Source organism: Urocitellus parryii, chromosome 10 (genome assembly GCF_045843805.1).
Source record: "Urocitellus parryii isolate mUroPar1 chromosome 10, mUroPar1.hap1, whole genome shotgun sequence".
Classification (NCBI taxonomy): Eukaryota; Metazoa; Chordata; class Mammalia; order Rodentia; family Sciuridae; genus Urocitellus; species Urocitellus parryii.
The window spans coordinates 59161819-59178469 of NC_135540.1; the positions used below are offsets into that span (position 1 = coordinate 59161819).

At 40.4% G+C, this 16651-nt stretch overlaps 1 protein-coding gene across 11 annotated transcripts in view; it reads left to right on the top strand.

The window, feature by feature from the left end:
* Ank2 (ankyrin 2) overlaps positions 1–16651 on the top strand; it is a 230350-nt gene that overhangs the window by 201571 nt on the left and 12128 nt on the right. For 9 of the 11 annotated variants that reach the window (XM_026389696.2, XM_026389699.2, XM_026389705.2 and 6 more), the window contains 4 exons: positions 10095–10169; positions 12256–12387; positions 13381–13524; positions 15876–16146. In XM_026389696.2, coding sequence (XP_026245481.2) covers positions 10095–10169; positions 12256–12387; positions 13381–13524; positions 15876–16146 — 622 coding nt within the window. Of the gene's footprint in view, positions 1–2211; positions 5652–5777; positions 8551–10094; positions 10170–12255; positions 12388–13380; positions 13525–15875; positions 16147–16651 lie in introns of all 11 variants that reach the window. The other 2 variants (XM_077803582.1, XM_077803583.1) reach the window with 1 other exon arrangement.

A 16651-nucleotide genomic window follows, 5' to 3' on the forward strand; every position in this document is an offset into this window, starting at 1 on the left:
TAGAAAACAACTAGGGGTCAGCAGTGCAACGATTGAAACCTCCTGGATGAAATCATGAATCACCACAATGGTTTATTATAGGGCTGATTTTAAATAATGATGCAAAATCCCAAACCTGACCCAGAACAGACAGAGCTGATTTTTGCAGACTTTAGAAGAGTTACCTTGAATTTATTTCAGCTTTATAATATTCAATTAGCATTTTAGTTTGTTGGCCTAATTCCAGTGGATACTCTAACTTCTTGTGTGGAAACTCAAGTTGAATTTAACTAGTTTCTTTCTTTTATGCCCCAAATGCTTTAGAAAAAGATACTAATTTTTAATGTTTACTGATTTTAAGATTTACATTGATTTACTTTATTTTGGATGATAGTCCCAAAAGGAGAAAACTCAGAGCCATGTTCAATATGGTCACTTGGCCCTATACTATATCTGTGGGCTTTTTTTTTTTTTTAACTGCTAGCACAATATAATTTACTACTAAATTCTTGGAATGGCTTTAAGTGAGACTTACCCTTATGTTAAATCATTATTCAAAACTAGAATATTTGAGCCTCTGGATGTGGTTTAAATAACTGAACAACTCTGTATTGATATAAATTATCTTGATATATTATGCAGATTCACATGTCATATTGCCTTACCAAATAGAAATTCCTCCAAGAGAAGGCACTTTTGTTTCAATGACATATTATTGTTGCCTTCATTGACTCCTTTTTTTTTTTTTAAAGGTGATTTTATTTTTTCCTCTCCTATTCAGGACTATTGTGTTTATTTAAATGACCCTATTTTTTGTTCCTGTGTACAACCTAGTAGGAATCAAAATTTTATCTATCTGACTCAGTTGTTGCAAAAGAAGAAAAAAAAATGTAACCATGCTGTTAGAAAGCCCTGGGTTTTCCTGAAGAACTCCTAGATGTAGTGAATGTTTTGCAAATCTCAGATATACACTCAATACTGAGTTTTGTTTTAGTTTAAAGACAACCACTGAATAGTCTTCGTGTAGGTACAAAATCATCTTCAAAGAAGGTCTCTGTTGAAGGGTCACTTTCCTAGAGTCTTTTCAGGATTAAATCCTAGAGGTTTGACCAACCCTTCCTCCTCACCATTAATGATGGTGGGCCCCTACAATCTGTGCTTCAAATACACTTCGTTCAGCATTTGTTGTAGGGAAACGAATATCCTTCACCACAGTAACGTTTTACATATTCGTTCTAATTCCTCACCATCCTCCTGCCTGTGCTTTCCCGCAAGGCTGCCTCTCCCAGCAGTTTTACTCCACCTTTGCTTTGCATGGAAATAACTTGGCTTACATAAACTGTGCGTGTGTCCCGTGTGACTGTCTCTGATTTGGGTTGCCATGCCTCACATTTTAACTCTGGACTCACATATACGTTTGATCACAGTGGTTTTTTGGTTTGGTTTGGTTTTTCTGTTGTTTTTCTTTCCTTTCCTTTATTTCCCTCCTTGGTCTGTCAGTTCCGTGTCTAAACAAGGAGGTTGCTCCAAGGAAAGAACCATGCCTCTTAGCAGAAGACTGTTTGTTCCATTGTTAGGTGTGAATTTCCCTTAGATGAAATGCCAGTTTGCAGCCAATTCAGATGTTTTTCTATCATCGTTGTGTATTGGCAGAACTAAACATGCTGAATTCCAGAGATACATGATTTAAAAAACGTATGTGCACCATTGGACGCGTTCATTCTGAGTTTGCTACTGCTGGCTTTCACCTAGAGGAAATCAACTCTCTGCAATTTCTAATGCTTTTTTTTTTCTTATTTTTTTTCCACATGGTATTTTTCTTTTCTTTCTTTTTTTTTTTTTCCGACATTGATCTGTAACATCTGAACAATCTTGAGATACCTCTGTGTAATTTCACTGCGTTGTTTCTTTGTTTTGATTTGTGATGGTTTTTTTGTGAGTGTCTCGGTTATTTGTGATAGCTTTGTTGTATGTGTGGATGTGCTACAAGTGAGAAAATTAAGCAAGTTATTTCCTGCTCATTTTTCCTTTTCAGTTTTTTTTTTTTTTTCGTTAGCCTTGCTTTGCTCTTGTACCTTGAGACCTTGTGGATCCACCATCCCCAGCCCATTCTGTTGCCCCTCCCACCACGGCAGGAAAAAGACACTGTGTCGTTTCAAAGTCCTGATTTACATTTGCCAATATCTTTTTTGATTTCCATTTTACTTTCAATGTTTTTCATTCACATCAAAGATGATGAGACAGAATCTACAGAAACATCTGTCCTGAAAAGTCACCTGGTTAATGAAGTTCCTGTCCTAGCCAGTCCGGACTTGCTCTCTGAAGTTTCTGAGATGAAACAAGATCTGATCAAAATGACCGCCATCTTGACCACAGATGTGTCTGATAAGGCAGGTTCTATTAAAGTGAAGGAGCTGGTGAAGGCTGCGGAGGAAGAGCCAGGAGAGCCCTTTGAAATTGTGGAAAGAGTCAAAGAGGATTTAGAGAAAGTGAATGAAATCTTGAGAAGCGGAACCTGCTCCAGAGAGGAAAGCAGTGTGCAGAGCTCTGCTCAGTCTGAGAAAGAACTAGTGGAGGAAGGATGGGTTATTGTCAGTGATGAGGAAATAGAAGAGGCCAGACAAAAAGCACCGTTAGAAATCACTGAATATCCATGTGTAGAAGTTAGACTAGAGAAAGAGACCAAAGCCCAAGTAGAGAAAGATGACACTGGGTTAGTGAACTACCTTGTTGAGGACCTCAATTCCTATGTGTCTCCTCCTGGAGAGAAGCCACAGACAGGTCACGATGTGGCCAGGGAGAAAAGTGAGGCTCCCTCTGTTGGCAAAAGCTCGGAGAAAGAAGGGAAGGCTGCACCCGCCGATGAGAAACAGGGCCTGCAGAAACCGCACAAACCAACCCTGGGAATAAAGAAGCCTGTGAGAAGGAAATTAAAAGAAAAGCAGAAACAGAAAGAGGAAAGCATAAACGCAAGTGAAGACAAATCAGAAGTTAAAAAAGGTAGTTCGGAAGAGTCACTAGATGAAGATGCAGGTCTGGCCCCAGACTCTCTTCCCACTGTGAAGGCCACCTCTCCTCTGATAGAAGAAACTCCCATTGGTTCCATTAAGGATAAAGTAAAGGCCCTTCAGAAGCGAGTGGAAGATGAACAGAAAGGTCGAAGCAAGTTGCCCATCAGAGTCAAAGGCAAAGAGGATGTGCCCAAGAAGACCACTCACAGGACGCATCCAACGGCATCGCCTTCTCTGAAGTCAGAGAGACATGCCCCAGCGTCTCCCTCCCCTAGAACAGACAGGCACTCTCCCCTGTCCTCCTCTGCGAAAAACGAAAGGCATCCTCCAGTGTCACCATCCAGCAAAACCGAGAAACACTCACCTGTGTCACCCTCAGCCAAAACCGAAAGACATTCACCTGTGTTGTCATCAGGTAAAACTGAGAAACACTCACCTGTATCTCCCTCCACAAAAGCTGAAAGGCACTCGCCTGTGTCATCCACAAAGACAGAAAGACACCCACCTGTTTCTCCTTCCACCAAAACAGACAAGCGTCCACCTGTGTCACCTTCCGGGAGAACCGAGAAACATCCTCCAGTGTCACCTGGGAGAACGGAAAAACGCTTGCCCGTTTCACCCTCTGGAAGAACAGAGAAGCACCCACCTGTGTCAACCGCTGGGAAAACAGAGAAGCACCTCCCTGTGTCACCTTCTGGGAAAACAGAAAAGCAGCCACCTGTGTCCCCCACCTCAAAAACAGAAAGAATTGAGGAAACCATGTCTGTTCGGGAGTTGATGAAAGCTTTCCAGTCAGGTCAGGACCCATCTAAACATAAAACTGGACTCTTTGAACATAAATCAGCAAAACAGAAACCCTCCCAAGAGAAAGGTAAAGCTGCTCGAGTAGAAAAAGAAAAGGGGCAGACAGCAACCCTGAAGGAAACACAGAGAACAGAGACTCAGACCATCAAAAGAGGCCAGAGATTCCTAGTCACAGGAGCTTCCGAATCCAGGAGGGGGGTCCGGACCTCCTCGATAGGATTTAAGAAGGAGGATGCAGTTGGAGAAAAGGAGAAAGCACCCAGTCCCAAAACACCGGAACCCGTTCACTCAGCCCCTGAAGAAGAAAGCCATAGAGAGAGTGAAGTTCCCAAAGAAAAAATGGTGGATGAGCAGGGAGACATGGACCTCCAGATCAGCCCAGACAGGAAAACCTCCACTGACTTTTCTGATGTCATTAAGCAAGAATTGGAAGACAATGACAAATACCAGCAATTCCGGATGAGTGAAGGGACCGAAAAGGTGCAGCTTCACTTAGACCAGGTCCTCACTAGCCCTTTCAATACAACCTTTCCACTAGATTACATGAAGGATGAATTCCTTCCGGCTCTGTCTCTGCAGAGTGGTGCTTTGGATGCCAGTTCTGAAAGCCTAAAACAGGAAGGGATAGCAGGCTCTCCATGTGGCAGCCTGATGGAGGGGACCCCTCAGATTAGTTCAGAAGAGAGCTATAAGCATGAGGGCCTAGCAGAGACCCCTGAGACAAGCCCAGAGAGCCTTTCTTTCTCACCAAAGAAAAGTGAGGAGCAGATTGGGGAAACCCAGGAAACCAAGTTAGACACGCCCCCAGAAACACATTCAGGAGAAGAACATCACCCCACCAAAGACATTACTGATGGTTCTGAAGAGCAAGGTGCTGCAGTCACTGAGGGCTCAGAGCCCTCTACTGAGTGCTTTCAGAAGGTGACCACCCCAGACCCTTCCAAAGACATAAGCCCCCAACCAGAAGGCAGCAGCAGTGTATCGTTAGCAACAGAAACACCCAAGGCATTGACGGATGAAAGTCAGCTTACACTTGATAGTTCAGCTCACAAGACTCCAACTGATGGTGAGGCTCGGAAATCTCCAGATGAGACAAAGTCCTCACCTCTGACTGATGCATCTGTAAAGACAGACACAGGAATTGCATCGAAGCCTCAGGGAGGCATTAGAAGTCCCCAAGGGTTGGAACTTGCACTCCCTAGCCGTGACAGTGAGGTCCTCAGCCCAATGGCTGATGAATCATTAGCAGTCAGCCACAAAGACTCTCTGGAAGCCAGCCCTGTTCTGGAAGATAACTCCTCACACAAGACTCCCGATTCTCTGGAGCCAAGTCCTCTGAAAGAATCCCCCTGTCGGGACTCTCTCGAAAGCAGCCCCGTGGAACCAAAGATGAAGGCAGGAATTCTTCCAAGTCACTTTCCTCTTCCTTCAGCTGTCACCAAAACAGAACTCGTTACGGAAGTGGCCTCCATGAGGTCCCGGTTGCTCCGAGACCCCGACGGCAGTGCTGAAGATGACAGTCTTGAGCAGACGTCACTCATGGAGAGCTCAGGGAAGAGCCCTCTTTCTCCTGACACCCCCAGCTCTGAAGAAGTTAGCTATGAGGTCACACCCAAAGCTGCAGATACAAGTACACCCAAACCAGCTGTGATTCATGAATGTGCAGAGGAGGATGACTCAGAAAACGGGGAGAAAAAGAGGTTCACACCTGAAGAGGAAATGTTCAAAATGGTAACCAAAATTAAAATGTTTGATGAACTTGAACAAGAAGCCAAGCAGAAAAGGGACTACAAAAAAGAACCCAAACAAGAGGAATCTTCCTCATCCTCTGACCCAGATGCAGACTGCTCAGCAGATGTGGATGAACCAAAACAGGTGGACGAACCAAAACAGGTGGGTGAGCCAAAACAGGTGGACGAACCAAAACAGGTGGGTGAGCCAAAACAGGTGGATGAGCCAAAACAGGTGGGTGAGCCAAAACAGGTGGATGAACCAAAACAGATGGAGAACATGGCAGGTGAAAGCCATGTCCCCGTGTTGGTGACTTCTGAGAGCAGAAAGGCTTCTTCCTCTTCAGACAGTGAACCTGAATTGACGCAGCTGAAGAAAGGTGCTGACTCTGGCCTTTTACCAGAACCAGTTATTCGAGTGCAGCCTCCTTCCCCACTCCCATCCAGCATAGACTCCAATTCTAGTCCAGAAGAGGTGCAGTTCCAGCCTATAGTTTCCAAACAATATACTTTCAAGATGAATGAAGATACTCAGGAAGAGCCAGGTAACTCAGAAGAAGAAAAAGACTGTGAATCCCCTTTAGCTGAAGACAGTCACCCTTTTTCCACGGATGATGCAGATAGAACTTATGATGATCTAAGCAGAGACACTGATCAGCCAAAAGTCTGTGATGGCCATGGATGTGAGGCTGTGAGTCCTACCTGCTCAACCACCCCTATCTCTTCAGGTCTCCAGAATTCTGCTGGTGATGATGTCGATGAGCAGTTAGTCACCCACAAGGAATCATTCGCTCCCCAAGATACTCATGAAAATGACACAGGAGAAGAGCTTGATGCTCCTGCTGTGAAATCGCCACAGGGAGAATGCCCCAGTGAAAACTGTTCTTCTTTGTCCCCTCTGCCTCATTGTCCCGAATCTGAAGGAAAGGAATTAGATGATGATCTATCCTCCGCATCTTCCACAACAAAAGTGGAGGTCACAAAAACGGATGAAACATTGGAGAATATACCAAAGGACTGTTCTACTCAAGAGAACACTATTACCACTCAAACAGATAGGTTTCCCATGGACGTTCCAGTTTCCGACCTAGCTGAGACTGGTGAAATCTACGATCCACATGTCATAAGCCCTTATGAAAATGTTCCTACCCAATCTTTTTTCTCTAGTGAAGAAAGCAAAACCCAAACAGGCACAAGTCACACCTCAAGTGATTACTCTTCTGAAGTATACTCTGTGACTACATCCTCTGTTGAAGATGTATTAGTAACGAGCTCCTCTAGTACAACTGTTTCCAGCAAAGAATCTAATCTTGAGGGACAGAACCTAGAAATCGAATCTAGGCAAGAAAGTACCTTGTGGGAAATGCAATCAGATAGAGCCTCCTCTTTAGAGCCTGGTGTACCAAGTACACCAGCAGTCATTAGTGAACAAATAAGCAAAGTCATCATCACAAAAACTGATGTGGATTCTGATTCCTGGAGTGAAATTCGTGAAGATGATGAAGCCTTTGAAGCTCGAGTGAAAGAGGAAGAACAGAAGATATTTGGCCTGATGGTGGACAGACAATCTCAGGGTACTACCCCTGACACCACTCCTGCTAGGACCCCAACCGAAGAGGGGACCCCAACGAGTGAGCAAAATCCATTTCTCTTTCAGGAAGGAAAATTGTTTGAGATGACCCGAAGTGGGGCCATTGATATGACCAAAAGGTCCTATGCGGATGAAAGTTTTCACTTTTTCCAAATTGGGCAAGAATCTGGGGATGACACTCTCTCTGAAGACATGAAAGAAGGGGTCACTGGAGCTGAGCCCCAACAGCTGGAGTCAACAGCTGAGTCACTAGCACTTTCAGAATCAAAGGAAACGGTGGACGATGAAGGCGAATTACTTCCAGATGACTTGAGCGAGGAAGTAGAGGAAATATCTGCTTCAGATACTCACCTTAACTCCCAAATGGGAATTTCAGTTTGCATGGAACCATCCACAAAAGAGGCCATTGCTACAGGGGCTGAGGACCTCCCCACCATGCAAAGGGGTGATACACCTTCTCTGTCCAATGTGAAGCAGACACCTTGCTCTGACTCTCCAGAACCAGTTGTACAAGTTCAGTTAGATTTTTCCACAGTCACCAGGTCCGTATATTCAGATCGGGATGATGATTCCCCCGATTCTTCCCCGGAGGAACAGAAATCAGTGATCGAAATCCCAACTGCACCCATGGAGAATGTGCCTTCCACTGAAAGCAAATCCAAAATTCCTGTAAGGACTATCCCCACTTCAATCCCAGAGCCTCCATCTGTAGAGGATGAGAGTACGTTTTCTGAAGATGTTCTATCTAGTCTGGATGAGGAAAGTAAGGAGGAGGAAGCAAAACCAAAGTCCAAAATCCCCATCAAAGCACCCATCCAAAGAGTGGAGCAGTCGCTCTCACACCTAGGTGCATCTCTTCAGCAGTCAGTTGCTCCTCAGGGACAGGATGTGACAAGCAGAGCACCAGATAACAGAAGCCAATCCGAATCTGATGTTAGTCCAGAGGACTCAAAGACCAAATGCCCAGTGAAGGCCAGAAGTGATACTGAGACAGAAACAGAGAGCAGAGAGGGGGCAGAGGAGCTTGAGTTAGAATCAGAAGAAGGGGCCACAGGACCAAAGATATTTGCGTCCCGTTTGCCAGTTAAGAGCAGAAGCACCACATCATCCTGCAGGGGGGGCATGAGCCCCACAAAAGAAAGTAAGGAGCATTTCTTTGACCTTTACAGGAACTCCATAGAATTCTTTGAGGAGATTAGCGATGAGGCTTCCAAATTGGTGGATAGACTTACACAGTCAGAAAGGGAGCAGGAATTAGTTTCAGACGATGAAAGTAGTAGTGCCCTGGAAGTTTCAGTTATTGAAAATCTGCCACCTGTTGAGACCGAGCACTCAGTTCCTGAGGACATCTTTGACACAAGGCCCATTTGGGATGAGTCCATTGAGACTCTGATTGAACGCATCCCTGATGAAAATGGCCATGACCATGCTGAAGGTATTTGATAGCCACTGGGATTCCCTGTGCTACGCATGTCATAAATTTGATAGTTTTTTTTTTTATACCTTTGTTTTATTTGGTGATTTGTGTCTCATTTTCTTTAAGCTTTCTGTAGTGGTTAATGTGTTTGTGTAAGCCCTTTGTGTTTTGTGCTTTCTCTGTATACTCTTGTCTATGAAAACAATCTCAAGATTGAGTAATGAGAATGCTTATGGAAAACATAAACATATCCAGGCAATGAACTTGCCTTTCTTTATTTGCTGCACGTAAGGCCATGCAAGCTTTGAGTTTTGTTGTTCTGAAGTACCCAGGCTTAGCCTCGAATTAAGCACTTTTGCTATTGTGCATGAACATTTGGATTTTTGTTTCATGATATGAGGACTCACAACTGTTTTTTTTTCTTTGAATACTTCGCAATAATTTATACTTACAATTTTGTAATTATTAGGAAGCCATTTGCTCAAGAAGATTTCACATATCCAAAAATTCCAATTGTTGTGGATCTGTTTTTAATGCAGAAAGGTGGGATTTCAAATACATTGGTAAACACTTTAAGCAAACAAATATAAGGTAAAAATATGCTTTTCATTTACGTGGTAGATGAATGGAGAATGTACTCGGAAAAGATGCAGCAGACAACAAAAACTCAAACTTTGCACCATTTAAGTTGACTGTGAGGGAATGATGGCTCTTTGAATTGTAAAAATGGAAACCACAGATGGCTTTGAGAAGTAGCCTCTGGTCTTCCAATATCTCTACAATGAAGACTATTATTCTTAAATTTGGCTTATAAAAAATTTCATGGTACCATGGTCTAAAATGCTGCCCATCAATACATGGAATTTTAAAATAAATGGGAAAATTATAAATTAAGTAAGATATGAGCTTTCTTGATAGCAAGCAGGCAGAAATTTGTCCCAAAGACATATATGCATACCAATCCAACAAACACGAACAAATGCATTTTCTTTTTTCCTCTCCTCTTCCGAGGTCATAGGGACCAAGGTAAATGTTATTTCTGGCCACACTGGATAAATCAGGATGGTCTGAGCAAGCCATGACCAAGATCTCTTGCAAATTTATGATGAGATTTCTTTCAGCAAGACCTGGAAGTGGCTGATGCCTCCATGAATAATACTAGATGGTTCTAGCCAATTATTCTACTTCTGCATCCCATTTATGATTACTCTGGTGTTTCTTGAGTAAAGCAGATTGTCTTCTGGTGGGCAGTATTCACTCAGATAATTTAAAAGAAAAGTCCTAAAATGACTATAAATTGACAGTTTATAGAATTTTCCAGTAAGTAGTCTTGATTAAAGAGATATGGAAGCAGATGGTTTTCATGAATCATATTAGATTTATTCCCCATTTCACCCCAGATATCAGACAAACACACAACTTAATATGATCCAAATTGGAATAGGTAATATGTGCTATCAAATATTTGGACAAGTAACTTCCTTCCTTTGGATGGTCGGCACATCGTTGTTCCTCCCCTATCATAGACAACCTTTGGCCCTTCTGTCTTTGACCTTCTGTAGATCCACAGGATGAGCAGGAACGGATTGAGGAGAGGCTGGCTTACATTGCTGATCATCTTGGCTTCAGCTGGACAGGTAAAACCAGGGTGACCTTTTTATTTTTTTTCCTGCAGAAAGCCTGCTTAGTTTAAATGATACAGGTGCAGTAACTAAGTGAGAATGGTCTTTTCCTCCTCCTTTTTCTTGAGAAAGACCACATGAAATAGTGAAAAGAACAATAAACTATGAATTAAAAATCCAGCTTCTGTATTGGCAAGGCAGGTTTTTCTCTGAAATTTGGAATGACTTTAGATTTGAAGATCAAATGATTTTATATGATTTTCATAAAATTTAATTTGAGATTTAACTAGGGCTTCTTCTTTTAGATAGTTTGTGTCAGGTATCTTCAGAGTAAAGGCACTAAAATTTGTTTGGGGTGAATATTGCAACATATATGAATGAGATGTTTCAATAACTTTTTTGAAAAATGGAAATGTTTAAGTATAGAAATGGTATGTTAAATAATTTACTAAGAGAGTAAATTATTAAATCAGTGTGGTTTATTTAAAAATCATGATTCATAGATTTTAAAATGATATGCTTTCATCTACTTGTGATTTACTACATTATAGCAGAATTATATAGTTTGTTCCTTCATTCCTTTCTGCCTTCCTTCCATTCTTCCTAAAATCTGTTTTGATTTCCTTTTATGTCATTTGTGACTACTTCATTGAGACAAACAGTATAAAGTTAATATTCTTCTTTCAATTACTTAAAGATTTGCTAATGAATAGGATTGCTAATGAATAGGATTCCATGTGCTAATAATCGATCATTTAAAATAAATAACTGGAAATGGGAAATAGCATTGCCTCATTTTAAACCGTTTTAAAGTAATTTTAAATACTGATCAGCCTTATTTAATTGGAAAATTTAGAGGAAGGTATATGTTATCAAATTGTCCCTGATTGATTTATTAGATAGGTAACATTCAATTTTTTTGTTGTTTAAATAAATATGCATATGTTTGGTGAAAGTTCAAGCCTTTATATCATCATATAGAAAGATATAAAATGAAAAGTAAGTATGTCTCTCACACCTACTCCTGGTCTTCTAGCCCCAAGTCTCAACAGTAACTGTTAACACTTTCTCATGTTTTCAGAAAAAAAAAATACAATGCCTATATATATGCCTACCATTTAAAAGTTAGCAAAATTTTGTAAATTTTGCTTACTAATACTCCTTAGAAATTTTCCGGTAGCATACATGAGCAGCAGCATAGACATACCTGTTATATTTTTAAAATAGTTTTCTAATTCTATTGCATGGGCATCCATCATTTTATCAATAGCCTTTGTTAATGGAATTTAGGTTGTTCCCTCTTACTGGCAATAAATATTCTTGTATATTGGTATATTTTTAGGAGAATGCCTATAGAGTATGTCCTTAGAAGTAGAATTGTTGTGTCACAGATAATTTTTATTTTAAATGGTATTATCAAAATGATAATAGAAGCCATCCCTTGTGCACACACCACTACCACACACCCACACAGTCATGCAAAAGCACCCATATAGATGAATATGGTAGAATTTTAAGGAAAGCATTGTGGCTTTTTCCCTGGGAAAACTAATGCTTTCCATACCTGCTGAGGGCCATTATTATTCATATAACATGAAATCAAAGGAAGAATTTTATCCTACCCCTATAGTTTAGACAAAGCTATTTATATTTATATTAGACAAAGCTAGGTATTTATATCTAAGTACCCAGAAACAGGATTTATAGTACTTAAAATATCACCCAGGATGATTAAAAATGAGAAGTAGTCTATTTCTCCCGCTTTCCCGCATTTATTTTCTATTACTTTGGTAAGAGCATTAGTATTAATGGTCTCCTCTGCACTTTTGGAATCAAATGAACCTAAGTTATACACATTTTATTATCACTGCTTCATATCTGCTATTTCTACCATGGCAATGATCAATTTCATACCCAGTTTTAAGGAAAGACCCATAATCAGGAGTAGAAAAGCAAAGAAATATGAATCACTTCTACTGTGCAGAAATAAAAGAACCCAAATATAGCACCCACAAAAGCACATGTATAAAATCACAAAGCAAGGTATAGATATTCAAACTGTGAAGTCAGTGTGTTTACAAAGTAGTACCTTCTCCTCTAGAACTGGCAAGAGAATTGGATTTCACTGAAGAGCAAATTCATCAAATTCGAATTGAGAACCCCAACTCCCTTCAGGACCAGAGTCATGCACTGTTGAAGTACTGGCTGGAAAGGGATGGGAAACATGCTACTGGTAGGTACAGAATTCTAAGTAAAAACTATTAGGCTAAAAGTGGAAATCCTGGGGCTGGGGTTGTGGCTCAGTGGCCATCAACATTTAAAAAAAAAAAAAAAAAGTGGAAATGCCTGTTCAACAACCCCATTCTTGCAAATTTGGTAAGACAATTAATTAACAAATACCATCCATTTGAAGTACTAACAATGAATGAGAACAAACTGTTGCCCTTTCTAAAACATGCATGTGGCATAAAATATCTTGCATTTCATTCCTGTGATTAATGGGAAATGACACCAGCACTAGCTGACAACAGGGATATTATTCAAGTCTTAAAATTATCCAAATATTGGTATGGGATATAGTTTATTTATTGTTTTATTAGTAGCATGCTCAGTTCCTGCTTCCTTTATTCCTAAATAACGTAAGTAGGGAGAAATATTAAGTACTTTTTTAATGTTATAATTCCTATGTGATATTCTGACCACATGGAGTAAAATGGGAGTGATATGGACCAGAGGTGCTTCTCATCCTTTAGCTGGGCTAAATTTGTCACTTCCTTTAATGTCTCCCTGCAGATCTACCTTGAGACCTCTATACATATCATTTCTTCTGTCTATATGCTTTTTAGTAGCACTGACATATTTAGCAAATAATAAAAGTAAATTTATTTAAATTTAAATTTCTGATAATTAGTTTACACTGAGTTGGTATAAATCCATCCCATGCAGTATTTTGGATAAACTTGTACCAAAAAAGTATTTTACCTGCAACTCAGATTGGACGGGGTGTCCCATATGTTATCGTCAACTCTACTTTTAGGGCTTGTGCCTAGGCTAAACCATCTTTTTTGTGTGCATGCCTCTCTGTTTGCTTTTTACCAAAGACACTTAATTAATCTTTGGCTGTTTCCTATGCAAATATCAGAAATGTAGTCAGAAATTAAATGAAAGAGATTTTAAAAAGAATAACCTCTCATATACAATAAGTGGATTTTCTCTACTATCTTAGATACCAACCTCATTGAATGTCTTACCAAGATCAACCGAATGGATATTGTTCACCTCATGGAGACCAGCACAGAACCTCTCCAGGAGCGCATCAGTCATAGCTATGCAGAGATTGAGCAGACCATTACACTGGACCATAGTGAAGGTAAAACACTGTGTATGTTGGCGGTAGAGGTATTGGATTAGGTATTGGATCTACTCCTCTCTCTCTCTCTCTCTCTTCATTTTTTGTTGTTAATTTGTTCATAATTTGTTCTTTTTAGATATATTTATGATAGTAGAGTATATTTTGACATATGTACATGGAGTATAACTTATTCTAATTATGATCCCATTCTTGTGGCTGTACATGATATGGATTACAGTCATCCATTGATATATGAACATAAGGTTATGTCTGGTTCATTCTGCTGTCTTTCCTTTTAGAAGATAGACCACGGCCTTTGGGGATCATTCATTTCCTTGTTACTTCAACTTTGCTGCCTGTTTAACACCCCCCTCTCCAACACCTCATACACACTGTTCATTCTTTGTTTTTGTGCCATCATGGGTGACCCATTCAATTTACTTTCCTCGGTTCCTTGATGGCATTTTTGAAACTAGTCTTCCTCAGACACTAAATTCTATTCTCACAACCTAGAGTGTATCATGACCAATAACTGTTGTACTTCTGAGAAGCACACTACTTGAACCATTATACTTCACTTTTTCTTTCACCTCCACACCAACAATTCTTCAGACCCACTGGGACCTCCAGGCTTTGGCCCTACCGCCTTTTGAAAATTAAAGTTTCTTGAATTTATTGTCATTCCTTTGCCTGCTCAATCTCTTATCTCTATTTTATACCTTTTCTTCTTCCTTCAGACCTCCAATACTTCTCCTTATTTATTCCCAGCTGATACCCACACTTCAGATTTCTTAGAAAGATAGGTTATAGGAAAATGTCGGTATTTTTCCATCCCAAGATCCATCAAGAGGAGTGCATCATGACGCACATTATACCTTCTCTCCTCTTACAGTGGATTAAATTTCCTTGCTTTTCTAAAGCCACTATTTTTTTCTTTTGTCCTGGATTTGATTTCCTTTTACCCAACGAAGGACTTTACTCCTGCAAGTACTATTCTGCTCCCTGCAACTGGACTATGTCCAACTGCATTAAACCATGTTTTAACAGGTCTGTTCTTAAAAAAACAAAGCAAATGGGGCTGGAGCTGTGGCTTAGTGGTAGCGCACTTGCCTGGCTTGTGTGAGGCACTGGGTTTGGTTCTCAGCACCACATATAAATAAATAAAATAAAGGTCTATCAAAAACTAAGAAAAAATATTTTCAAAAAATCAAATAACTCCTTTCACCCTAGATTCCCCTCTATATTTCTCCATCCATTTTATAGGAAATTTCTTCAAAAGAGCAGTCTGATTTTCCTGTCTCTCCTTCTCTTCCCACTCTCTCACGAACTGTTTCTATAATCCACTCCAGACCAATTGTTTCTCATTGCAAAATTCAATGGGAAATTCTAAGTGTTCGATTACTTTATCCTTTAGTAACCTGTGCACAAATAATTAATTCCTTTTTGTTCTCTTTGCTGCTACCTGAGCACCTCCAGCATTCTGCTTCTTCAGGGTCCTGGTGCTTTCTGTCTCCTCCAACCTGGATCCACAGAACCTTTTCTCTCTCACTTTTCTTTGGGTCACTGCTCAGATATCACCTCCTAGGGGGAGTCTTTCCTGCCTCGTCTATCTAAAATAGCAGCCCTATTTGTTCTATTCTTTACCCTGGTTTGCTTTCTCCTAACATTTATCATATGTACAGATCTACAGAAATAGAAGTTCAGTAAGGGCAAAAGCAGCCTTTTCTGTCTTGTTAAAATCTGCAAGATTATCCAGCCTCTCCACAGCCCCCACTACATAGTTCATCTTCAATATACATTTGTTGAGCAAACAAATAAATAGGTGAATGTCATTCACTCCTCTGCTAAAACTTTTTCAATGACTCTTCATTGCCTTGAGTAGCATGAAATGCCTTAGCCTGGCATAAGACTCTACAAAAAAAAAAAAAGACACCCTACTAACCACAGAGTGTTGTGGTGAGTATTAAACAAGTTAATACTTACAAAGCACTGAATTAATATTCAGAATGTATTAGTAATTTACTATTATTAATTCGTACTCTTTTTTCAGCTAGATTCTATGCCTTGACTACATGGTGAATGTCTATTTATCATAAGTATTTCAAACATTACCTCTTCTGTATTTCCTTTCCAACTTCTCAGATGCTGAGACGAGGATAGTGCTCCCATATTTAGTGACTGCCAGCTGTGGCCCTGTCACTCTGCATTTGAAATGACTTCTCCTCCCTTTATGTGATCAACCCCTTGATCTTATTCATCTTTCTAACCCATGGGCCTATCTCAGGACATGGCACATCATAGCTACTTAATAAATGCACATTTAGTATAAATGAGTTTTGATTAACCACTTAAATCATTCTCCCCATCAGGTTTCTCAGTACTTCAAGAGGAGCTCTCCGCTGCCCAGCATAAGCAGTCAGAGGAGCAAGCTCTTTCTAAAGAGAGCGAGTCCAGTGACCACCCTCCCATCGTCTCTGAGGAAGACATTTCTGTTGGTTATTCCACGTTTCAGGATTCCATCCCTAAAACTGAGGGAGACAGTGCAACAACAGTACTTTCTCCCCAAACACACAAGGAACAAGTTCAACAAGATTTCTCAGGGAAAATGCAAGACCTGCCTGAAGATAAGCAGGAATACTTGTGAGTTTCAAAAGCAAGTCTGCATGCCAATACCATGGGGGGGGGTGCAGTTTTAAACTATTGCCAGTCATACAGATTTTAATAATTTTAAAATATCCCTCACCTATAACAAATGACAGAGCTACATCAAAAGAAAAGAAAAAAAAGAAACATTTAAAAGATTGTGACAGTGTGTGTGGGACAGACCTGTTTGAACTTCCAGTTCTGTGACAGTCCCTAAGTGTTTTGAGTCTCCATTTCCACATCTATAAGCCATGATAACAGTAGACACTTTACGTATTTCACAGAGAAAGGTCCAAGACATGCCTGTGAATGCATTGTTTGAACTGTAAACTTTTGTCTTGACAACACAGTCATCACTTGTACAGTGGCTGCACCTTGTCTGCTCCAGAATGTTTCCAGTCTGGCACTCATTGTGCCTTGACTGGTCTGGAGCACGAAGAGTGACAGCAGAGGTATGGCAGCATTTATAAAACTAAAAATACACACAAATGATTCACACAGG